Below are 27,540 nucleotides of genomic sequence, written 5' to 3'. Positions count from 1 at the left end.
TATAGAAAAAAACCCAATTAGTGCTGCTAAGGAGAAAGGTGTCGCTCACAATTCACTGTATAACAAAGCAGATATTTCGATCTATTGCAACTTTACTGTCAGAAAACATCTATAAATCAAACCCCTCAGGATTACAGGGTGGTATTTTGAATTCATCGTTGTAGACATGAATGCTGCTTCATATACAGAGAGAGCAGTAATTTAAGAATATCTAAAATGAGTTTACATAATCTTCTTATAAATCACATAAAACACGAATTAAAATCAGAGATTTTATTTTATACTCTCCTGTTTGTACGCGTGTTTTATTGAGAATATGATGGTACGAAATACATGAAGACAAACACTTAGAAATGGAGAAACTATTTTTGAGTTATTCCCCTTCAATCAATAATCACACTGGTACGAAGCAGGTCGTTCGTAAAACGGCACAGAAAACGGTAGGATAGTAGCGCCAATGTATGTCCCATATCGAAAGATGTAGATTTTTTCTGAATTCGAAAATGTCCTTACGGAGTGTTGGGAGCATCAAGGCATTTACATGTATCTATGTCGACGTCCAAACAAAGACATATACATGTACTTCGATGATTTTTCAGTTCTATAGCAGTTTCATGCAATTGTTTTTGTATTTCTTTGTTTGGACGCCTACTCAATATTTATGGGCATAGATATGTGCCTTGATACCTCGACACTCTGTAAGAGTACCCTTTTTAATTCAGGAAAAGTAAAAATCTATCGACATGGGACATTTCTTCTACGTACCTCTAGTTCCTATGGTTTTCTGTGCCATTTTTGTGTACAGCCTGACGTTTGAAAAGAACCCAAGTTCAAACAAACAGTCCAGGTTTGTATTGCATTTTCAAGAATTCTTATGTTCAGTTGCATACGGACACGATATAATATCCAACATTATCTAAAATTCCAATGACGTCACGTAAAAATGACGTATCGAGGATACATGTAGACACATAAGGTTTTTTTGTTGTTTTAACATTAGCTTAAGATCGAATTTCTTGATTTAAATATATTGTTTTGTACAAAGTATCGACAAGGATAACGCTACTTAAAGACGCCTTTTCTCGTATCAGAATTGTGACACCGAATCAATTTACAATTTTCATGTAATACAGCATTTTCTAAAACATAGATTTTGGTGTCAAAGAGAGACATATAGCAGAGAGAGGAGAGGAAGGGCATTTGGTGTGTGTGGGGGGGGGGGGGTAGGGGGGGGTTAAAAACAATAATTGTTTTCGATGCCGACGGCAGAGGCGACACCACTTGTATACATACAAATGTATGTAAGTTCTCTATATTTTACATGTAAGATAGATAAACCCACTAATTACTCGGCGTAACAAGGTCGACATCGTGAACAATTCCACGCATCAACAGTTTATCTTAAGAAACTTTCTATTTCACTGGTAGTCTAGCTCAGACCACCGCGGATGCTAACGACCTTCTGGGCAGTGGTGCAAGACCCTTCCCTTACACAAGTCAGTGGTTTTGAGCCCAATGTTGCTCAAACATTCGCAAACGTCCGCTTCGAAAGTCACCAGCCAAACACATAACGCTCGATAAACGGTCACTGTCACAAGCGAAAAACAGTTTTAATCGGAAACTGATCATCGATAGGATTTCGCACCTGTGAATGAGTTTTGGAATCAAACAGAAGAGATGATCAAAAAGTGGCTCTCTATTGTCAATGGGCACTGTCATTTTGTATAGAGGGATCACTTTCAGGTGTCTGTTTCACCTCCAAAAGATCTGATTTCAGCGGTGCCTGTTTCGTTACCATGAGTACAAGAATGGGAGGAGCTTTCTCACGACGTGAGTGTATACCCGACCTAGATACAACACTTTGATGTTTATAGAACAACAGCAATTAATGAAAAGATGTCAGATGATCGAATCCGTGGGAAAAGTTGAAAAATAATTTCGAATTTCAATGGAGAGCGATTTTTCATAATATCCAAATGACAACTTACTTTCTCTATACAAAATGTACTAGCAGTTATTTCAGAGATGTTTCCTTTCTTTTCGGAGGGTGTGGATGACAGACAGTATATTTACATTAACATTTAAATAGATACATTAAACTCTGTACGAAAAGGGAAAGAAAATGAAAATGACATGTTGATGTTTGGTAAAAATAATACATTCCATTTTATTGTTATTAAAGATTAAAACTTGGTAAAAATGACAACATTCAATAATCATTTTTAAATTCAGAATAAACTGCTTAAAATGTATACATTACAGTCTTCATTGCTATGAAATATTTAGGCGCAAAATGTTTCGAAGGAGTCATGCGTTTTCAACGTTGCACTTTTCGGTTGTTGTTGTTTTTTTTTAAAGAAAACCGTTTGCAGCATAATTGCACACTATTGTTGTGGCACTACTTTCTCACACTAACTCCGGAAGAGATATGCGACAACCATTGTTTCTTGGCCAAATGGGAACGACGACCTGTGATAGCCCCTCCCGACCCACGAGGATACCAATCATCAAACATTTGTTCAACAATACTATTTTCACGCTACAGACAACGAAAAAAACCTTCACTTAAAAGAAATTGCCACATTTGAAAACGTCCAATGAATGGAGGAGTTCCCCGTGTATTCAGAACCTATAGCTTTGCTGAACAATCGAGTTACAATCTTATCTTTGCGCCGCATCCGAATGAATGTTACACAAGGTTGCTTTTCACAAAGAAAGCTTCTATTTGTTCAAGCTCGAAAAAAAGTTTGTTTTCACCGAGATCTTAATCAGATAAACAATAAACAATATGATAGCGTCCATTTCATTACAGGTTGGTTGTGCATTGAATGTCATGAACGCACTAAATATCAATGTTATCCCCCTTCCTTTCACTCCGTGAAGTATTGACGGAGAGAGGGAATATGATGAAATCACAATAATGATAATATTTTATAGAAAACATTTGCTGAAAGGCAGCATCTTGGCTCTCAGAGCAATCCATCCTAAATGGTTTCAGACACAATATTATTTCTGTTATATATAGCTTCAGAAATTTCCGAAATATGCGACCATTTATTAGCTGCTGATAGAGACGTTAAATGTATAGCTGCTACCCATCCTTGCAAGATGCAAGGAGGGGTAGCACTTTCTCAATAGCTCTTTCTTACATTTACTTGAAACCGTCTGGTATCCGAAGAAAATCCTTGTTTTATGCCCTGACGGAGACACACTTTAGTCTATAAAATCATAATTTCTGTTCCTGATTAGCACTCAGCACAAAGGAAACGGAACGACTGGTTACCCCTTTCTCCCGTATTATATGTCTCATTGTTGCTGCTCGATGAAGGTACCGTTCTTTATGCCAGTACCTGACCACATCAAGACTACTAAAATGGTTCCAGTACCACTTGTAAGTTTAAATTCCAACCCCTCACTTTTATTTGGTCACCAAAGTATGATAAGGTTACGATATATCTTGCAACCTAGTTTTTGGAAATAGTTCAGATCCTTTACACAGATTGGCGAAGATTTTGCTTATTTCCGGTATGTTTATGATTTCCGGTGCGTGCTTCCGTTTTGGCGCTGAACATTTCAACTCCAAAATATTGGTGTAAAAGAAATCGAATCTATCACCTGGATGTTTGTTTCGTGAAAACAACAAAAAGGCGCGGAACCGCGTGGATATAAGTTACTTTTTATACAAATGAAACACACAATTACCGCTATTGTATACATTGGGAAGGATTGTGTCTATCTTAAAGGATTTTAAAATCACGATCCGGTCGATTTATCATGAAATAACAAAATATTTTGATAGTATCTGATGAGATCGAATCAGAACTATCATAAAAAAAGCGCGTGGCGATCAAACGAGAGATACACCACCTAAAGCTCCGTTTTCGTGCCTGCTATCTTACTTTAGATAGTAAAATTAAAAAGAAATTAATATAATAGGAAATATTTCTCATCGCAACATTAGGCAATAGTGATCATCTCGATAGTAACTGTAGCACTACGATTGGTCGTGTCACGCGAGCTACGTCACTCCGTTCGTCGGTACGCCGCCATTACAGAAAGGGAAGGCGCCTGTTTAATGGAATGTTATCACGCGCTCCATTCATAAATCACACCGGATAGGCTAGAAAGAAATAGATACTATGTAAGATGATGATGCAGACACATAATCTTCTAAGAAAGGGAAAAAGTAAATAAAGAGTAAATTTGTCTGTAAACACGAATGACAAAAAAGTCCCACGGTTACAGAGACACGGTGGGGGACATGGCGAGGATCACACTACGAGGCTCGGGAACGTTCATCATGTGTACTCTGGAGAATATTAGAGGTGGGGTTTGGTGTCACGGGTCTAATTTCAGTAACTGCCCTACAAATGCAGACATTGGAATGGTACGTTTGATGACCAAACACTTAAAGTTATATATTTATATGTGCCGTGTTTTTCATACCGACGAATCAAGATAAGCTTTTATTATGTTATTCATCACCAAAAGTTACTTACATTTTGAAAATTACAGTACTTCCAATGCATTGGTTTTAATTTAAAAAATACAAATAAGAGCAGAAAATGATTTTTAGCAGTACTGCCAAAAATCATTACATGTACATCTAAAGTGAAGCGAAATGAGTACCTACGGTCTGACCATAAAGCCAAATTATAGTTACATTTTCATTTCATATTTTACAGTGTTATTAAGTAAAATGTGAAGTGATTTCTGCAGGGAAGTTTCCATCTTAAGATACATAAGGCATAAAAACAACAATTTTACAGTACAAAATTTCTGTGTTGTAACTGACGTTAATAAGACATCTGAAGCCATTTGAATGATTAGCACGGCTTAATTCATCAAACCTTACGATTTTCAATAGATTAATGAAGAAAAATTAACATGCCAAAATTTTCGCCAAGTTACGGTACATATAACTTTAAACGTTAGCTAGAGTCTATGATGGTCAATGGCTCGAATGTCAGCTGCGGCTATGATGGTCAATGGTTCGAATGTCAGCTGCGGCTATGATGGTCAATGGTTCGAATGTCAGCTGCGGCAATGATGGTCAATGGTTCAAATGTCAGCTGCGGCTATGATGGTCAATGGTTCGAATGTCAGCTGCGGCTATGATAGTCATTGGTTCGAATGTCAGCTGCGGCTATGATGGTCAATGGTTCGAATGTCAGCTGCGGCTATGATGGTCAATGGTTCGAATGTCAGCTGCGGCAATGATGGTCAATGGTTCAAATGTCAGCTGCGGCTATGATGGTCAATGGTTCGAATGTCAGCTGCGGCTATGATAGTCATTGGCTCGAATGTCAGCTGCGGCTATGATAGTCATTGGCTCGAATGTCAGCTGCGGCTGTGATGGTCAATGGCTCGAATGTCAGCTGCGGCTATGATGGTCAATGGCTCGAATGTCAGCTGCGGCTATTATGGTCAACGGCTCGAATGTCAGCTGTGGCTATGATGGTCAATGGTTCGAATGTCAGCTGCGGCTATGATGGTCAATGGTTCGAATGTCAGCTGCGGCTATGATGGTCAATGGTTCGAATGTCAGCTGCGGCTATGATAGTCAATGGTTCGAATGTCAGCTGCGGCTATGATGGTCAATGGTTCGAATGTCAGCTGCGGCTATGATGGTCAATGGTTCGTCAGCTGCAACTATGACGGTCATTTTTTTCAAACATGAGGTGCAGATAAGATGGTCAATGGTTCAAATGTCAGCTGCGGCTATGATGGTCAATGGTTCAAATGTCATCTGCAGATAGACGTCAATGGTTCAGATGTGAGCTGCGGCTATGATGGTCAATGGTTCAAATGTCATCTGCAGATAGACGTCAATGGTTCAGATGTGAGCTGCGGCTATGATGGTCAATGGTTCAAATGTCATCTGCAGATAGATGGTCAATGGTTCAGATGTCAGCTGCAGCTATGATGGTCAATGGTTCAGATGTCAGCTGCAGCTATGATGGTCAATGGTTCAAATGTCAGCTGTAGCTATGATGGTCAATGGTTCAAATGCCAGCTGTAGCTATGATGGTCAATGGTTCAAATGCCAGCTGTAGCTATGATGGTCAATGGTTCAAATGTCAGCTGTAGCTATGATGGTCAATGGTTCAAATGTCAGCTGTAGCTATGATGGTCAATGGTTCGAATGTCATCTGCAGATAGACGTCAATGGTTCAGATGTGAGCTGCAGCTATGATGGTCAACGGCTCAAATGCCAGCAGTGCGGTTATGATGGTCAATGGTTCAAATGTCAGCTGCGGTTATGATGGTCAATGGTTCGAATGTCATCTGCAGATAGACGTCAATGGTTCAGATGTGAGCTGCAGCTATGATGGTCAATGGCTCAAATGCCAGCAGTGCGGTTATGATGGTCAATGGTTCGAATGGCAGCTGCAGATACATATATAGATGGTCAATGGTTCAAATGTCAGCTGCAGCTATGGTGGTCAATGGTTCGTCAGCTGCAGCTATGACGGTCAATTTTTCAAACATGAGGTGCAGATAAGATGGTCAATAGTTTAAACATCAGCTGCGGCTATGATGGTCAATGGTTCAAATGTCAGCTGCGGCTATGATGGTCAAATTGTTCAAACGTGAGGTGCAGATATGATGGTCAATGGTTCAAATGTCAGCTGCAGCTATGATGGTAAAATTGTTCAAACATGAGGTGCAGATATGATGGTCAATGGTTTAAACATCAGCTGCGGCTATGATGGTCAATGGTTCAAATGTCAGCTGCGGCTATGACGGTCAATGGTTCAAATATCAACTGCGGCTATGACGGTCAATGGTTCAAATATCAACTGCGGCAATGATGGTCCATGGTTCAAATGTCTGTTGCGGCTATGGTGGTTAATTGTTCAAACATGAGGTGCATCTATGATGGTCAATGGTTCAAATGTCAACTGCAGCTATGATGGTCAATGGTTCAAATGCCAGCAGTGCGGTTATGATGGTCAAAGGTTCAAATGTCAGCTGCGGCTAGGATGGTCAATGGTTCAAATGTCAACTGCGGCTATGATGGTCAAATTGTTCAGATGTCAGCTGCGGCTAGGATGGTCAATTATGGCCAAGGTTTCAAACGTGAGGTTCAGATATGATGGTCAAGGTTTCAAACGTGAGGTTCATATATGATGGTCAAGGTTTCAAACGTGAGGTGCAGATATGATGGTCAAGTTTTCAAACGTGAGGAGCAGATATGATGGTCAAGTTTTCAAACGTGAGGAGCAGATATGATGGTCAATGGTTCAAATATCGTGGTATCAGCAGCTATGAGGGTTTATTATTAATCAGCCAGTAGATGAGATGATAAATGTTCCTTATGATTAAAAAACATAGCATTATATGATAAAGGACTTACTAATGAACGAGAAACAGTTATTAGTTGGCGCAGTAGTTCGATGAAGAATTCCTCAAATAATTCTATTGCAAGGATAGAAAAATACGGTCAGTTCATTCTAAAAGTAATGTTACGTATTTAATGTGGCACTTGTGTCTGACTTTGTGCTTGATGATTTATGGACATACGTTATCAGGAGAACCATTGAAAATGACTCGTATTAAACTTCAATTAGTTATATGCGTAACCGTTAAAAAACGGGTTGATCAGTTTTGAGGAATACATGTGAAAGCAATAGCGATTGATTGTATCAATATATGTATTGGAAATGGATTTCAATTTCAAATATTCGATCAATTTAGAAATATTTCTCGCATTCTTGTAATTGCATTCATAGCTATTGACACATTCATTATACAATAATGTTTGACTTGGTATAGCACTGACAGTCAGTCATCATAGCACACTGTCTTACACAGTGACGCTATCACAGATAGTAAAAGGTATCAATTCCTACCGTGAGTTCTCCGTCCATGCTAGACTGCACAGTACTTATGTGTCATTAAAGGGTCAGAAATAGTCTTTTGGTGAATAATCCATATTAACTGATAACAATCCTAATTCAAATATGTGAAATATAAAGGAAGTTTGTAAAGTTTTCACGAAAATATACTTCAAGTACACGCGAGTCGCCGACTATGTTAGAAGAATTTACATCCGAACCATCATTTAAAAAAGTCATGAAATGTGGGTACTGTTGAGACAAAGTGTCAAAAAGCACAGACTATTTTCTTTTTGTTTGCTATTAATCGATACATTTGTGTATGCCATTAATCGATACATTTTTTGTATGCCATTAATCGATACATTTTTTGTATGCTATTAATCGATACACTTTTTTATGCTATTAATCGATACATTTTTGTATGCCATTAATCGATACATTTTTTGTATGCCATTAATCGATACACTTTTTTATGCCATTAATCGATACATTTTTTGTATGCCATTAATCGATACATTTTTGGTATGCCATTGATCGATACATTTTTTTGTATGATATTAATCGATACACCTTTTTTATGCTATGAATCGATACATTTTTGTATGCCATTAATCGATACACTTTTGTATGCTATTAATCGATACACTTTTTTAAGCTATTAATCGCTACATTTTTGTATGCCATTAATCGATACATTTTTTGAATGCCATTAATCGATACACTTTTTTATGCTATGAATCGATACATTTTTTGTATGCCATTAATCGATACATTTTTTGTATGGCATTAATCGATACATTTTTTTGTATGATATTAATCGATACACTTTTTTATGCTATTAATCGATATACTTTTTGTATGCCATTAATCGATAGATTTTTGTATGCCATTAATCGATACAATTTTTGTATGCCATTAATCGATATACTTTTTGTATGCCATTAATCGATATACTTTTTGTATGCCATTAATCGATAGATTAATGTATGCCATTATTCAATACAATTTTTGAATGCCATTAATCGATATACTTTTGTATGCCATTATTAGATACATTTTTTGTATGCCATTAATCGATATATTTTTGTATGCTATTAATCGATACACTTTTTTGTATGCTATTAACCGATACACTCTTTGTATGCTATTAATCGATATACTTTCATATAAATTTTGGCCCACTAAAATGTATTTCGATGACCGTAACAACTTTCATTATGACTTCATATGATACTGGAATGAGTACAACAATCGGCTAATCTCGGCCGTTTCCGACACAGTTCGTCAATAAATCTGCCGATTTTCTTTTTATTTATAAAATCCCAAATATTTACGGATTCAAACCTCTGCCATTCATCTAAAACAATTCAGCCAAATTTTGAAAGCGAATAAGAAAGTTTCGCGAAAACTTCAGAAAAAATGAAACACAACTCTAACTTTTATGCTTTTTATTTATTTATTTTTTAAATTACAAGCTAGAAATACTATTTTTTGTATTTAAATATTGCAAATTTAAATAACTAAGTAATACGCCTGTCTAAGGTAAAACAAATAGCGAATTCTCCCACGGTTATTACATGGTGTCATGACGTCTGTATATATAATATACTACATGTATATAATTATACCGTCTAATATCAGAGAAAGCATCTATTTTCACTTTCACGCTTGTAAGAAATAAAGGCAAATAGTTCGAATTCCCAACAGGTAATTAACAGAAATGCCATATTTCCGAAATGAAAGCTAATTCCTTTATCCCGGAAGTTTAAATGACCTCGAAATCCAAGATGGCCGCAACTATGTCCCGTACCCACATACATATCAGTTATACATAACTTTGTATAGAAGCCCACGTGGCGACAGTGAGAGACTGAGTTGGCGACGTCTTTGTCAATTAACTCTAGAGATGTCTTTGTCCGAGTCAAACCTCATTATTTACACGTGTATTTCCTAACGAAACCCCAGATGACCTCGTCTTGTTCAGATGACCTTGACTTGTTAACAGAAGTATTAGTATCAATCTTATCACATATCTTAAATTCACCCCAACGTTTCTTCGCTACATAATAAGATAAAGTGATAAATCTAGATGATAAATCCCGATACGTAATACCACTAGAATGTGCTATACTCCACGACTAACTACCCCGAACCTTGTCTGTCATTAAAAAAGTCAGATTTCCACTAGTTTTCCAACTGAAATACAAAGAAATCTCAGGCCCTTTGGTAGTGTTTAGGAACAAGTGATTAATGTCCTGTCAATTAAAAATCTAACAGTAATAAAAATCTATTAATTTTGCAATCTATTTAAACAATGTACACGAATGTATCTTATTACACTCGCATTAAAATATAAAATCTGAGCAATAAAATGCTTCCTTAAATTTTAAGGTTGAACTATTCCACGACAAATAACAAACCCACTTTAAGCTTTTTTCACTATCAATCTTAGGAAAATGCAGCTCAATTTATAGTAAGTGTTAATCCCAAAGTGGGTATGAAAGTGTCCATCAGAGACAACATGTCAATGGAAACGGTTCTCGTTTCTGAACCGTGATTAACTCGACTACCATTTGCGGTTAATCTTGAAAGATTCCGGACGCTTCCATTTCCACAAGGGAAAAGTTTTTCTTGACAAATCAAAATATTAATTACCAAATTGTCAACGAAGAAGCCACACGGCCTACAAGATGACTAACGAATTGTGTGATCGCAAAGGATGAAGCTAAAACTCCCAGGCAAACAAACTCATACAAATTGTACCCACCGACTAGCAAGCTTTCGTTTGACAGAACGAAGGGAAGTGAAACAGAATAATCTCAAAACATGATTTGGGAGTTGTTAGCGATGATGGTTTGAGTCAAATGTCCTTGTAAACAACGAAGGTCATATCTAAAGACGATATATAATGTATTACAACACTTATGCTTCTAGTGATACGAAAATCGCCATGGCCTTCAACCGGTCAAAGAACAAACGACTTATCTACTCTAGATATAAATACAGTGGACCCACCTCATAACTGTAATATCACCTGTATCATGTATACGGCAACTCGATCTATTAGTGAAATAAAATGCATGAAACAATGCAGTTTAATTACAAAATATTTGGCAATTAGTCAAATGAGACATTGATAAAGACTTGTATTTGCCTCCCTGCCGAGTTAAATTGAAATACAAGACTTTTTCGTATTTAGCACCGTATTAACTCGCTTCAGTGCGTTAAAATAAATTCGTCGAATGGAAAAGATTTTGATAATTAAAGAACAATGCCACCGAGTGATTTTACCGCGGTATTATATCAACAGGGTAATTGTATATATGACATACTCTGTTATCTAGGGACAATCTTGTGTGAAGCTTTACCAACTCTCAAACCTATCGCTATCGGTCATGCGGCTATTGTACACGTCTTTCCAACCGTGGACACCACGCCGTACTTGGTAGGGATTCCTGTTTTCAAAAAAATACATTTCTTTTTCTCATTCTCAGAGACGGAAGGGTGTATATGGGGTTCCGTTTTGGCACGCCACATGCTAAAGCGGGAAAGGAAAATGGGGAGGGAGATCGAGGTGGACAGACCACAGGGAAAACAATACACTTACTTTGGATTCTAGGTATCTGAGGTCAATCGGTTATACTTAAATACAATGGCGACAGAAACAGTAAATATTTCAGGTACATCCAATATATTCTGATTTTCGTCTGCTGGGAAACATAATTAATTACAGCAAATGCTCCATTCAAAATCCAGAAGCGAAGTGCTGCGAAGTACTGCCAGTGCACAAATCAGAAAGAAAAACACTGTTCAGAAGCAAATTTATTTAAATTTGCCCATAGAAGAAATGTTAAAACATTTTAAGAGGAATTGGCTGTACACAAGCAAATTGTTTTGTAGTTTATAAGCAAATTGCATCCAATTGTTTTGTAAATTGAGTCGACCGTTTTCTGAAATATAAGTCAATTGGATTGTGGATTATTAGCGAGTTTTGTAGTTTAAAATATTGAGTCGAATACTTCCTATTTGAATGTATTGAGAGTTAAAATAATCATTTTCTAGTAAGCCGAATCCCATGTCCATCTCCATAGACTAACCTACACAATGGACCTGAGCAACGCTATCCCGGGAAGCATCAATAACGAAGGTGCGCCATACTTTTCAGATATTTCTACAGATGAATACATATTTTCCATTAATAATGATTAAGATATGTTTCATTGAAATTTGAGAATATTGAAAATGGAAATTCAAGCCAATGTTTGCCCACAGGTTGCTGCCGATCGTCTGATGCCGTGTAAACAGGCCACGGAGTCGAGTTTCGGTAGGCAGATGACACCATTTCGTCATCTGGGAGAAAGAATAAAACAATATAACCATTTCGTTAGATTACAAGATAAAATGTGTTTGCTTATTCTTGTCACCTGCGAACTATTCATACATCTAAAACATTTTTTTTTATATGAAACTTATGATAGGAGTCCATTCAACATTTTATATAATTTTCTAGTCCTTTCCAGTTCAATCATCATTTGACATTGCGCCAAAGAGCTGTCGTGATAACAGTGTATCCTAAAACTGTTTCATTCAAATATAGAGATGGTCGTCACTTGATTCACTTTCTTAACACAGATATTCAGTCAATACTACAGCATTTGAACATTTGCATCTCCTTCACGTTTTGACAGTAAGTTGAGATCTTTTTTCTGAGATATCCTGTCAGTCGACCTTGTTTTTTCCCCCCCGATATATTCTGTCAGTAGACCTTGTTTCTTTCGAGATATCCTGTCAGTAGATTTTGTTTTTCCCCCAGATATCCTGTCAGCTTTTCTGAGATATCCTGTCAGTAGACCTAGTTTTTTCTGACATATCCTGTCAGTAGACCTTGTTTATTCTAGATATCCTGCCATTTTTCTGAGATATCCTGTCAGTGGACCTTGATTTTCTGAGATATCCTGTCAGTGGACTTTGTTTTTCTGAGATAACATATCTGTAGACCCTGTTTTTTACATATCCTGTCAGAAGACCTTGTGTTTCTGTGGTATCCTGTCAGAAGACCTTGGGTTTCTGAGATATTCTGTCAGTAGACCTTAGGTTTCTGAGATATCCTATCAGAAGACCTGAGGTTTTTGAGATATCCTGTCAGAAGACCTTGAGTTTCTGAGATATCCTATCAGAAGACCTGAGGTTTTTGAGATATCCTGTCAGAAGACCTTAGGTTTCTGAGATATCCTGTCAGAAGACCTTGGGTTTCTGAGATATTCTGTCACCAGATCTTAGTTTTTCAAGATATCCTGTCAGCAGGCTTTGTGTTTCTGAGATATACTGTCAGTAGACCTTGGGTTTCTGAGATATCCTGTCAGAAGACCTTGGGTTTCTGAGATATCCTGTCAGTAGACCTTGGGTTTCTGAGATATCCTGTCAGTAGACCTTGTATTTCTGAGATATCCTGTCAGTAGACCTTGGGTTTCTGAGATATCCTGTCAGTAGACCTTGGGTTTCTGAGATATCCTGTCAGTAGACCTTGGGTTTCTGAGATATCCTATCAGAAGACCCGAGGTTTTTTTAGATATCCTGTCAGAAGACCTTAGGTTTCTGAGATATCCTGTCAGAAGACCTTGGGTTTCTGAGATATTCTGTCACCAGATCTTAGTTTTTCAAGATATCCTGTCAGCAGACTTTGCATTTCTGAGATATACTGTCAGAAGACCTTTGGTTTCTGAGATATCTCAGAGAAATTTTGTCAATAGACCTTGGGTTTCTGAGATATCCTGTCAGTAGACCTTGGGTTTCTGAGATATCCTGTCAGTAGACCCTTGGGTTTCTGAGATATCCTGTCAGACGACCTTGGGTTTCTGAGATATCCTGTCACTAGACCTTGGGTTTCCGAGATATCCTGTCAGAGACCTTGGGTTACTGAGATATTTGTCAGCAGACCTTGGTTCTGAGATATCCTGTCAGTAGACCTTGGGTTTCTGAGATATCCTGTCAGTAGACCTTGGTTTCAGATATCCTGTCAGAAGACCTTGGGTTTCTGAGATATCCTTCAAGACTATTTAGAGATATCCTGCAGAAGACCTTGGGTTTCTGAGATATCCTGTCAGTAGACCTTGGGTTTCTGAGATATCCTGTCAGTAGACCTTGTATTTCTGAGATATCCTGTCAGTAGACCTTGGGTTTCTGAGATATCCTGTCAGAAGACCTTGGGTTTCTGAGATATCCTGTCAGAGACCTTGGGTTTCTGAGATATCCTGTCAGAAGACCTTGGGTTTCTGAGATATCCTGTCAGTAGACCTTGGGTTTCTGAGATATCCTGTCAGTAGACCTTGGTTTCTGAGATAATCCTGTCAGTTCTAGACCTTGGGTTTCTGAGATATCCTGTCAGTAGACCTTGGGTTTCTGAGATATCCTGTCAGTAGACCTTGGGTTTCTGAGATATCCTGTCAGTAGACCTTGGGTTTCTGAGATATCCTGTCAGACGACCTTGGGTTTCTGAGATATCCTGTCAAGACCTTGGTTTCTGAGATATCCTGTCAGAGACCTTGGTTTCTGAGATATCCTGTCAGAGACCTTGGGTTTCTGAGATATCCTGTCAGTAGACCTTGGGTTTCTGAGATATCCTGTCAGTAGACCTTGGTTTCTGAGATATCCTGTCAGAAGACCTTGGGTTTCTGAGATATCCTGTCAGAAGACCTTGGGTTTCTGAGATATCCTGTCAGTAGACCTTGGGTTTCTGAGATATCCTGTCAGTAGACCTTGGGTTTCTGAGATATCCTGTCAGTAGACCTTGGGTTTCTGAGATATCCTGTCAGTAGACCTTGGGTTTCTGAGATATCCTGTCAGTAGACCTTGGGTTTCTGAGATATCCTGTCAGTAGACCTTGGGTTTCTGAGATATCCTGTCAGAAGACCTTGGGTTTCTGAGATATCCTGTCAGAAGACCTTGGGTTTTTAGATATCCTGTCAGAGACCTTGGGTTTCTGAGATATCCTGTCAGAAGACCTTGTATTTCTGAGATATCCTGTCAGAAGACCTTGGGTTTCTGAGATATTCTGTCAGAAGACCTTAGTTTTCTGAGATATCCTGTCAGAAGACTGTTTTGAGATATCCTGTCAGAGACCTGATTCTGAGATATCCTGTCAGAAGACCTTGGGTTTCTGAGATATCCTGTCAGTAGACCTTGGGTTTCTGAGATATCCTGTCAGTAGACCTTGGGTTTCTGAGATATCCTGTCAGACGACCTTGGGTTTCTGAGATATCCTGTCAGTAGACCTTGGGTTTCCGAGATATCCTGTCAGACGACCTTGGGTTACTGAGATATTTTGTCAGTAGACCTTGGGTTTCTGAGATATTCTGTCAGTAGACCTTGGGTTTCTGAGATATCCTGTCAGTAGACCTTGGGTTTCTGAGATATCCTGTCAGTAGACCTTGGGTTTCTGAGATATCCTATCAGAAGACCTGAGGTTTTTTTAGATATCCTGTCAGAAGACCTTAGGTTTCTGAGATATCCTGTCAGAAGACCTTGGGTTTCTGAGATATTCTGTCAGAAGACCTTGGGTTTCTGAGATATTCTGTCACCAGATCTTAGTTTTTCAAGATATCCTGTCAGCAGACCTTGGGTTTCCGAGATATCCTGTCAGACGACCTTGGGTTTCTGAGATATTTTGTCAGTAGACCTTGGGTTTCTGAGATATCCTGTCAGTAGACCTTGGGTTTCTGAGATATCCTGTCAGTAGACCTTGGGTTTCTGAGATATCCTGTCAGAAGACCTTGGGTTTCTGAGATATCCTGTCAGTAGACCTTGGGTTTCCGAGATATCCTGTCAGAAGACCTTGGGTTTCTGAGATATCCTGTCAGAAGACCTTGGGTTTCTGAGATATCCTGTCAGAAGACCTTGGGTTTCTGAGATATCCTGTCAGAAGACCTTGGGTTTCTGAGATATCCTGTCAGAAGACCTTGGGTTTCTGAGATATCCTGTCAGAAGACCTTAGGTTTCTGAGATATCCTGTCAGAAGACCTTGGGTTTCTGAGATATCCTGTCAGTAGACCTTGGGTTTCTGAGATATCCTGTCAGTAGACCTTGGTTTCTGAGATATCTGTCAGTTACCTTGTTTTCTGAGATATCCTGTCAGTAGACCTTGGTTTCTGAGATATCCTGTCAGAAGACCTTGGTTTCTGAGATATCCTGTCAGAAGACCTTGGGTTTCTGAGATATCCTGTCAGTAGACCTTGGGTTTCTGAGATATCCTGTCAGTAGACCTTGTATTTCTGAGATATCCTGTCAGTAGACCTTGTGTTTCTGAGATATCCTGTCAGTAGACCTTGGGTTTCTGAGATATCCTGTCAGAAGACCTTGGGTTTCTGAGATATCCTGTCAGAAGACCTTGGGTTTCTGAGATATCCTGTCAGAAGACCTTGGGTTTCTGAGATATCCTGTCAGAAGACCTTGGGTTTCTGAGATATCCTGTCAGAAGACCTTGGGTTTCTGAGATATCCTGTCAGAAGACCTTGGGTTTCTCAGATATCCTGTCAGACGACTTTGGGTTTCTGAGATATTTTGTCAGTAGACCTTGTATTTCTGAGATATCCTGTCAGTAGACCTTGGGTTTCTGAGATATCCTGTCAGAAGAACTTGAGATTTCTGAGATATCCTGTCAGAAGACCTTGGGTTTCTGAGATATCCTGTCAGAGAAACCTTGGGTTTTTCTGAGATATCCTGTCAGAAGACCTTGGGTTTCTGAGATATCCTGTCAGAAGACCTTGGGTTTCTGAGATATCCTGTCAGAGACCTTGGGTTTCTGAGATATCCTGTCAGTAGACCTTGGGTTTCTGAGATATCCTGTCAGAGACCTTGTGTTTCTGAGATATCCTGTCAGTAGACCTTGGGTTTCTGAGATATCCTGTCAGTAGACCTTGGGTTTCTGAGATATCCTGTCAGTAGACCTTGGGTTTCTGAGATATCCTGTCAGAAGACCTTGGGTTTCTGAGATATCCTGTCAGAGACCTTGGGTTTTAGAGATATCCTGTCAGAAGAGCCAAGGGTTTCTGAGATATCCTGTCAGAAGACCTTGGGTTTCTGAGATATCCTGTCAGTAGACCTTGGGTTTCTGAGATATCCTGTCAGAGACCTTGGTTTCTGAGATATCCTGTCAGTAGACCTTGGGTTTCTGAGATATCCTGTCAGTAGACCTTGGGTTTCTGAGATATCCTGTCAGTAGACCTTGGGTTTCTGAGATATCCTGTCAGTAGACCTTGGGTTTCTGAGATATTCTGTCAGTAGACCTTGGGTTTCTGAGATATCCTGTCAGTAGACCTTAGGTTTCTGAGATATCCTGTCAGTAGACCTTGGGTTTCTGAGATATCCTGTCAGAAGACCTTGGGTTTCTGAGATATCCTGTCAGAAGAGCCAAGGTTTTTGAGATATCCTGTCAGAAGACCTTGGGTTTCTGAGATATCCTGTCAGAAGACCTTGGGTTTCTGAGATATCCTGTCAGACGACCTTGGGTTTCTGAGATATCCTGTCAGACGACCTTGGGTTTCTGAGATATCCTGTCAGAAGACCTTGGGTTTCTGAGATATCCTGTCAGTAGACCTTGGGTTTCTGAGATATCCTGTCAGTAGACCTTGGGTTTCTGAGATATCCTGTCAGTAGACCTTGGGTTTCTGAGATATCCTGTCAGAAGACCTTGTATTTCTGAGATATCCTGTCAGTAGACCTTAGGTTTCTGAGATATCTATCAGAAGACCCAATGTTTCTGAGATATCCTGTCAGAAGACCTTGGGTTTCTGAGATATCCTGTCAGTAGACCTTGGGTTTCTGAGATATCCTGTCAGATATCCTTGGTTTCTGAGATATTCTGTCAGTAGAGACCTTGGGTTTCTGAGATATCCTGTCAGAAGACCTTGGGTTTCTGAGATATCCTGTCAGTAGACCTTGGGTTTCTGAGATATCCTGTCAGTAGACCTTGGGTTTCTGAGATATCCTGTCAGACGACCTTGGGTTTCTGAGATATTTTGTCAGTAGACCTTGGGTTTCTGAGATATCCTGTCAGTAGACCTTGGGTTTCTGAGATATCCTGTCAGTAGACCTTGGGTTTCTGAGATATCCTGTCAGTAGACCTTGGGTTTCTGAGATATCCTGTCAGACGACCTTGGGTTTCTGAGATATCCTGTCAGAAGACCTTGGGTTTCTGAGATATCCTGTCAGTAGACCTTGGGTTTCTGAGATATCCTGTCAGAGTCAGGACCTTGGGTTTCTGAGATATCCTGTCAGTAGACCTTGGGTTTCCGAGATATCCTGTCAGACGACCTTGGGTTACTGAGATATTTTGTCAGTAGACCTTGGGTTTCTGAGATATTCTGTCAGTAGACCTTGGGTTTCTGAGATATCCTGTCAGTAGACCTTGGGTTTCTGAGATATCCTGTCAGAAGACCTTGGGTTTCTGAGATATCCTGTCAGAAGACCTGGGTTTTAGAGATATCCTGTCAGAAGACCTTAGGTTTCTGAGATATCCTGTCAGAAGACTTGGGTTTCTGAGATATTCTGTCACCAGATCTTAGTTTTTCAAGATATCCTGTCAGAAACTTTGTGTTTCTGAGATATACTGTCAGAAGACCTTGGGTTTCTGAGATATCCTGTCAGATAGACCTTGGGTTTCTGAGATATCCTGTCAGTAGACCTTGGTTTCTGAGATATCCTGTCAGTAGACCTTGGGTTTCTGAGATATCCTGTCAGTAGACCTTGGGTTTCTGAGATATCCTGTCAGTAGACCTTAGGTTTCTGAGATATCCTGTCAGTAGACCTTGGGTTTCTGAGATATCCTGTCAGAAGACCTTGGTTTTCTGAGATATCCTGTCAGAAGACCTTGGTTTTTGAGATATCCTGTCAGAAGACCTTGGGTTTCTGAGATATCCTGTCAGACGACCTTGGGTTTCCCAGATATCCTGTCAGACGACTTTGGGTTTCTGAGATATTTTGTCAGTAGACCTTGTATTTCTGAGATATCCTGTCAGTAGACCTTGGGTTTCTGAGATATTTTGTCAGTAGACCTTGGGTTTCTGAGATATCCTGTCAGTAGACCTTGGGTTTCTGAGATATCCTGTCAGTAGACCTTGGATTTCAAAGATATCCTGTCAGAAGACCTTGGGTTTCTGAGATATCCTATCAGAAGACCCGAGGTTTTTGAGATATCCTGTCAGAAGACCTTAGGTTTCTGAGATATCCTGTCAGAAGACCTTGGGTTTCTGAGATATCCTGTCAGAAGACCTTAGGTTTCTGAGATATCCTGTCAGAAGACCTTAGGTTTCTGAGATATCCTGTCAGAAGACCTTGGGTTTCTGAGATATTCTGTCACCAGATCTTAGTTTTTCAAGATATCCTGTCAGCAGGCTTTGTGTTTCTGAGATATACTGTCAGTAGACCTTGGGTTTCTGAGATATCCTGTCAGTAGACCTTGGGTTTCTGAGATATCCTGTCAGTAGACCTTGTATTTCTGAGATATCCTGTCAGTAGACCTTGGGTTTCTGAGATATCCTGTCAGAAGACCTTGGGTTTCTGAGATATCCTATCAGAAGACCCGAGGTTTTTTAAGATATCCTGTCAGAAGACCTTAGGTTTCTGAGATATCCTGTCAGAAGACCTTAGGTTTCTGAGATATTCTGTCAGGAGACCTTGGGTTTCTGAGATATTCTGTCACCAGATCTTAGTTTTTCAAGATATCCTGTCAGCAGACTTTGCATTTCTGAGATATACTGTCAGAAGACCTTGGGTTTCTGAGATATCCTGTCAGACGACCTTGGGTTTCTGAGATATCCTGTCAGTAGACCTTGGGTTTCTGAGATATCCTGTCAGTAGACCTTGGATTTCAAAGATATCCTGTCAGAAGACCTTGGGTTTCTGAGATATCCTATCAGAAGACCTGAGGTTTTAGAGATATCCTGTCAGAAGACCTTAGGTTTCTGAGATATCCTGTCAGAAGACCTTGGGTTTCTGAGATATTCTGTCACAAGATCTTAGTTTTTCAAGATATCCTGTCAGCAAACTTTGTGTTTCTGAGATATACTGTCAGAAGACCTTGGGTTTCTGAGATATCCTGTCAGTAGACCTTGGGTTTCTGAGATATCCTGTCAGTAGACCTTGTATTTCTGAGATATCCTGTCAGTAGACCTTGGGTTTCTGAGATATCCTGTCAGTAGACCTTGGGTTTCTGAGATATCCTGTCAGAAGACCTTGGGTTTCTGAGATATCCTGTCAGAAGAGCCAAGGTTTTTGAGATATCCTGTCAGAAGACCTTGGGTTTCTGAGATATCCTGTCAGATGACCTTGGATTTCTGAGATATCCTGTCAGACGACCTTGGGTTTCTGAGATATCCTGTCAGACGACCTTGGGTTTCTGAGATATCCTGTCAGACGACCTTGGGTTTCTGAGATATCCTGTCAGACGACCTTGGGTTTCTGAGATATCCTGTCAGTAGACCTTGGGTTTCTGTGATATCCTGTCAGTAGACCTTGGATTTCAGAGATATCCTGTCAGAAGACCTTGGGTTTCTGAGATATTCTGTCAGAAGACCCTGCGTTTGTCAAAATTGATTTGTCTTGATACTTCTGGAAATCTCATCCATATTTAAGTTTTACACATTTGATCATTTATAATGATCAACTTGTTTAAACAAAGAAACTCTTCACTCCCTCTGTCTATTGACCCTGAAATAGGTTTTGTTAGATGTCAAGGTCATCCTGTTTGTATAAGATGTCAAGGTCATCCTGTTTGTATATTACAGTCAAACCTGCATATTGTGTCACCCTGTATATTAAGTCACCCTGTCTAATGCGTCTGTCCCTTGGTATATCTCACTACACAGGTTGGACTGTAGAAATATTCCACAAATATAGGTATCAATGTAAAATTTATGGGCAATGATATCCCATATACAACCAAAAGAACAACAAAAACCAATTGTTTTCATTTTATGTTTTTTATTACTCGGTATTTTGTTCATTTTCTCTAAGTTAAATAGAACTTGTATTTTTACGTCTACATGTACTAATAGTGGAACAAAAGCCTGTGAAGGCCTCCAGCTTAGTCCATTTTGATTACAGCTGCAAGACTTCTATGTTTTCTATTGGTACAATATTTCACTATATTCATAACAAAAACATGTGTGTTACACACAATATTCATCTCAGACCTGCCATCCCTATATATACAAATTAGACTCTACTTTTATTCAGTTAGAAGAGTCTAAAATGCTCTTGATGTTTTAGCAGGTTGATTTCCCTGAATTTCCATACCACTGGTCCCAGTTTTTGTGAACTGTACATCCCTATAAGTATAAAATGAACTATTTCATGCAGAATAAAATAGAAATTAAATGTCTCCATAGGACGGAAATATTTAAAATACATGTATGTCACTTTGAAAATTACTTATAGGAATAAAAGCATAAAAATTACAGATTTCTTAAAGTGGATTGATTTAAATTACTTGAATGTTTAAAAGTTATTTTGATTGATTTCCTTATAGGAAAAGAAATGAAAAAAAAAAATGAAATAACTTTTACACATGGATCAGCTGACATGATACACATTACCCTTGTCCTATCTTCATTAAAGGCCCACTACCTTTCCGAAACGGTTTTTGATTTTTAAAATGGGAATGTAAAGCGAGATTAATAATTTTGTCGAGTGGCAAAAGTTATTAACTTAACGTTAATACTACACTTATTATCACCTCCTAAACAATTTAATTAAAATAAATAAAATGTTAATTTTCATAACGCGGGTCGTCTTATGATTTCCCCGTCGTCCTAAATACCGCGCGGTAGTTGACTATCACTGCGGCAGACGGCAGACGGTAAAACAGCGAAATGACTCCCCATTGTTATCATATATTACGCAGGAAATTTAGCATATGTTTGGTGTTGTAACCTCATCTTAGGCCATCGGTATATATTTTCTGAGATAATTAATGTTTTAAAGAAATCTTTATATTTTGCTCCGGAAAGGTAGTGGGCCTTTTAAAATAAACATAATTCTTTTCAAAAATAGGATGAGAAAAATGCACAAAAATAAAGTAAAATTTCCTTAGTGATCCAGTCCTCACTATTGTGAAACATTTTAAGGCGCATGTAACATTTTGTGATCATTTAACAAAGTGCTTTAACAGAAAAAAATAAACATAGATATATCTTGAAAATAATCAATTCTTGTGATTGTTTAACATGTGGGACTCAAAATAAAAGCTTTCGACTTGAAAATGGAATTATAGAATGGGACTAGGAGCTTTTAACCCTAAAATACAACTGTAGAATAGCCAGTCTATTGATCTGGATGAATCAAATGCCAATATTAGGGGTGATGGAGGCAATTCTGGAAATTGTCAAATTACCAGGATTGTTTTGTGTATTAATGAGTGATTTGATGGAGTTTGAAGGTCTAAGTGGATTTATTACTTTTAATCGCACCTGAGTGTCAGCCTGCGTGATTTGCTACCGTTTATTATTGTACTGTTAAAACAACACACCTTTAATATCCCTTTCATTTCTCTCCGGATGTATTGTCATAAATAAAACTCTAAATTGCACAAACTGACAAAATCTCTGTATGGCACCCTGTATAGTCAATTTTTTGGAGAAAATGATTCTGCATCAAAAAAAAGTCGGCAACTTTCACAATGAATGTTATCAAGTAATTGTCAAACTCTAACAAAAGCTTCGGTATTGGGAAACACAATCATCACTTATTAAACGCCAATAGGAGTTAACATGGTGAACACAAAACACAACCCTGATTTCTTTTCAATTTCCATTTTTACGTGTTAACACAGTCATAAGAGATGTGACGTAAATCATTATTAAAGAGACCTGTGCAAGTGTACGGATCGCGTTGATTGTTAGCCCACCATTCAGTCGCTAATGGTGTCACTATAGTTAAAAACAATTACCGATAAAAGGTTTTCACTAATTCTCGTTTCTAATATTGGAAAAGTGTATTTCATAGGCCACATCAGGGATTTACCTGGGAATCTTATACACATCTGGGACCGAAAGTGGTCTGAAACCCGACCCAGATAACATTTCACTCTTTTGAAATAACGGCGCTTTCTGCGGAACAGGGACCGACAATTTACAGTAAAGCTGATTAATGAAGCACGGATTTGAGTAAATATTACTGAGTTATTGCAAATGTATCTGTCCGAGTTCATAGTATCGGAACAATTAGAGGTTTTCTTGTCTCTCCATTTAGATTGTCATCGTAATGCACTTGGAATAAAAGTGCTTTTCTTTGTACCCAAGTGAGGCGGAATAGCCGGGTAGGCACACAGAGGCGGGTTGGATTACTGCGGTACTCTGAACACAACCTGCGATTTTATATTGATCGTCTGTAACAAAAATCACTGATACTTCTGATTAGGACTCCGATTTGCCATCACATCACAACACCTCAACTTTATACCTATGATAAAAAGGGGTAAAAGATTTTTAATTCTGCAGTCATGGCAGCAGGAAATCAATATACCTCGTAAAATGTTTTTTTTTTTTTTTTTTTTAAACACGTTTATAATCTGATAACTGTAATTCAAAGCGTCAGCTGTTAAAAATGAGTATTTTGAAAGATTATAAAAATCTTTGATTGCATTGCAAGGAAGTAAATATACTAACTTAATGAAATAATGATAGTTTGAATATCTCAGTTTGTAAACTAGATAAATGATTAATTACTTTTCGTACATTGTATTATAATCTTTAATTAAGAATAACCCCTACTTCCTTCAACAAACCTCTAAGTTGATTACAATATACTCATGCATGTAGATAAGTACGTTCTAGCTATAGATATTAACTGGTAAGGAAGCGTATGGTGTAACAGACTAGATAAAATCTCGAGTTACTCCGTGTATATAATTTACAAATCTCTTAACTTCTGCATCAACATTTTGAAATTAAATATTCCAAAAAAATGATGAATTTGTTTTAATGTTAAGCTGCTATAGGTATCAGCAATAAGACAAATTTCTGAATAATCCTTTTTATATCTTAAAGGAGAAATCCTTCCACACAAATAATGTCTGAAATATTTACTCAAAGGGTATGTGTATCAGACGGCCAATTTCCACACTACTAATAGGCACAAATTTTCAGTAATTTGCAGCCAGATTCAACCACTGATGTGTCTTTAAATTTAATACTCGAGTAAATAGGACGGAAATATGATTTTTGACTATAATCCTTTATAGCAATGAACTTATCCAAAAGTGTAACCTGGACAACGAAATTGTTCTATCCAGTTTATTTTTAAAGGAAAAATAATTCATTTACGTTTACATTCAAATTTAATTAATTTTCATCATGATAAATAAAAATATATTTCAAAATTCTATTAAAAATTGCTATAAAGGAAAATAAACAATTTACATGAACTTTTTAAAATTCTTATTTTAAAGGGAATATAATTATATATAATTAGGTTATTGATAATTTACATTAAATACATACAACCGTTGATTAAGACACACAAAAATGCTGAATGGTCAAACTTCAAAATGTTAGGTATGGCACAGCAAATAGGAAAACTGTTAAACAATTCAACCTAAAACTTACAATAAATCAACTTGTGGCTATATCACACATTTACAATACATTTTGTATTATCACTTTAAAAAGTGACTCTCATAAAATAATAAATTAATGATGAAATTTAAACAAAGACAAATTTTATAATGATTGGTCACTTCAAATTGTTACTTATCATGAGTAACATTAAAAATATAGATAATGAAGAGATGAAATGCTAGGAAGAAATAAAAAAAAATGTAGATGCAAAATGAAAAATATTATCCAGGAAATGAAACACTGAATATTATCTTGAAGATAATAGATACAAAAAAAATCATTTCATTTTTTATAAATAAATGCATACTGGTAGAGTGAGAGCATAGCAAGAACAATGCCTGTCCTCTAAGATAGTTACTAGCTCAATTTTGATAAATTTTCAACAAAATAGAATAATAATGTAACAAAAAAAAAAGTCATGGAAAAGCTGTGATATTGTAAAGATAGCTGTATCTGTTTACATTATTGTAAAAAAAACAAACATTGATAGGTACATCTCAAAACATTTTCAAAACAAAACAATGAATACAAAATTTGGCAATTATCATTGAATAATGACAAATTAAATAAATATCATATTTAAATATCATACAAACCTCACAAACATTATATTGTCAATATCTTTCACAACACTCGCACTGATTGTTTATAATATTTGTTTTTCACTATTTGATTATCATCGGGACTATCAATTTGATCTTTTTTCACATTAAATAACCGACACGGTAAAAACAAAAATAGCTGACAATAACAAGCAAACATACACAGATCGCTTTATGATTGCGCTGTGATGGCTTCGATACTGTGTGACACCCGTGGAGGACTAATAGTGACCCCCGCGGGACTAAGTCTTTCCTGAGGGCTCGGACTGTCAGATTTAGGTGGTGATGAGGTACTATAGTCTTGTAATGATTTCACATAAGATCTAGGCATATCCTGTTCATTGTCTGAATTGTTGGGGGACATGCCTTCCTTCATTTGTAACATTTCTTCCTCTTCTCTCATCATCATTTCTTCTTCGTCCTCCTCGCTGCCCATCATACTGCTGCTCACACTGTGCAGACGACGATACATATCACTCGACATGTCATTGGGTGTACTTTTCTGCATGTCTATATCACTGTTTTCACCACTCACACTCAACTGTTCACTATCGTGGTACTCCATGTTATCCCGAGACAAACCTTCCCCATTGAGTTCCTGCCGGTCCTGATCTAATGCTCCCTGATGTGTGTTCTCCAGAAGAGCATTGTAGTCGAGGTTGATGCCCGGAGGAATACAGTTTCCTGTCTTCCAATGCGTCTTCAAACCACTTGCACTGATGTACTTTCTGTTGCATTGTGGACATTCGTACGGCCGTTCATTTGTATGAAGTCTTTTATGAAGCTTTAGATGCACAAACTGGGTGAATTTGGCTGGACACAGTTTACAATGGAAAGGCTTCTCTCCACTATGGAGCCTCATGTGTGTTTTGAGGTTGCTGGTAGAACTGAACCGCTTGCCACAGACTTGGCATTCGTGTGGTTTTTCTCCGGTGTGAACTAGATGGTGTTTCTGTAAGTGAGCGAGCTGTGTGAACCCTTTACCACATGTCTGGCACACAAATGGCCGCTCTCCTGTATGAGTACGTAAATGAACTTTGAGGTTGGATAATTGTCCGAATGTCTTAAAACATACATTGCATTCATAGTGCATTTTGCCATCCCTTTTTCTCAGAGGATATGGCAGTGACCTATGACCTCGAGCACTTGTACCATCCGATTTCGGCTTAGTGAGGTTGAGGACCTGTTCTGGGTGAGGTGGCGCTTGCGTTGGATGTGGAAACGGTGGTGACATTTGTTGCTGATTTCCCATGGGATGGAATTGAGGTGGATACATTTGCCAAGCAAGACTCTGATAAGGGTTAAATGGGTACATAGAGTTCATTGGATTCATAGGGTTCATGGGATACATGCCTGGAAGTGTTGGAGTTGGGAAGTACAGTGGCGGTCCTGAGTTTTGTCCCAACTTACTCATATTTCCCGACATCAGTTTTGAGTATTGTTCATCGGGTCTGTTCATGAATGGAGACATCGGAGATTTATCCATTATTGGACTTGGAGGAAAGAATTTGGAGAAAAAGAATGGATTGAATGGACTAAACTGATCAGCTGGTTGACGATCCTTGGACAGGTCCTCCGCCTTTGGTTTCTGATCGTGAGCCAGTGTAGGGTGGTTAGGATGAATCGGATGAGCAGGATGAATAGAATGGGCAGGCAGAGTTGGTAATACAGGAGGTTTGATGTCCATTGGAGGCTTAAAGTCAAAATCTAGAGAATTTCCTTTGAGGATTTTATCGGAAATCTCTTCACCATTTTCCTTCATTTTTTTCAGAAGTAGATTCTCTATAATTCCCGAGCTTTTCTTTGGTGTGCTGTGGGCCATTTTGATGGACCCCAGCTGTAAGTCGACAGAGCTGGGTGGCATTTGTAGAGACAGTGGTTCCAATGGGTGACTGGGCTCCTTCAGAGGCTCGTGTTTGGGGATTTTAACTGGGGATGGTAACGACCCAGCCGACACAGACAAACTGTCACTGTGGCCCGATTTGTTTCTGTCACTATGGTACACTTCCTGGTCATCACTTGTGGGGCTGCCATCCCGCTTGTGGAGGCTGTAGTCTATAGCATAGCCTTCCTCTCGGATACAGTCCCCACCATCACAGCTATCCTCCTTCAGGGGTTTGTCCTCGTGGGGAGGAGTCTTGGGACGTGATGGACTTGTGTCCTCCTTGAACAAACTGCCTGGGTTTGGTGGACAGATTGGCAGAAAGCTCTTTGGGAAAGGTAGATGTCGCTCCAGCATCTGTCTCCCTGGAAAGACAAAAATAACACTCTTGTTAACCTTGGTAACAAACTATCATACAATAAATCCTTCACCCCTATACACACATTTGAACTCATCCAGTTCTCAAACTGGAACACTTGATCTAAAAATTTTATGGGTGAATAAGTTGAATTAATCAGCAAAGTTGACTCTGTATTTCTGTAGAAGTAATATATACTGCACACACTTTAATAGAAATTCAAGCTTTTTACCCTCACTAGGCG

General features: G+C 38.5%; 1 protein-coding gene across 5 annotated transcripts in view; it reads right to left on the bottom strand.

Annotated features, from left to right (window-relative positions):
- Positions 1 to 20,805: 20,805 nt before the first annotated feature.
- LOC138333005 (PR domain zinc finger protein 1-like) overlaps positions 20,806 to 27,540 on the bottom strand; it is a 141,940-nt gene continuing 135,205 nt past the window's right edge. For all 5 annotated transcript variants that reach the window (XM_069281121.1, XM_069281107.1, XM_069281101.1 and 2 more), the window contains one exon: positions 20,806 to 27,303. In XM_069281121.1, coding sequence (XP_069137222.1) covers positions 25,229 to 27,303 — 2,075 coding nt within the window. In that variant the 3' untranslated portion in view covers positions 20,806 to 25,228. The remainder of the gene's footprint in view (positions 27,304 to 27,540) is intronic.

This window comes from Argopecten irradians, chromosome 1, assembly GCF_041381155.1.
Source record: "Argopecten irradians isolate NY chromosome 1, Ai_NY, whole genome shotgun sequence".
Classification (NCBI taxonomy): domain Eukaryota; kingdom Metazoa; phylum Mollusca; class Bivalvia; order Pectinida; family Pectinidae; genus Argopecten; species Argopecten irradians.
This window is presented reverse-complemented; position numbering and strand designations above follow the sequence as displayed.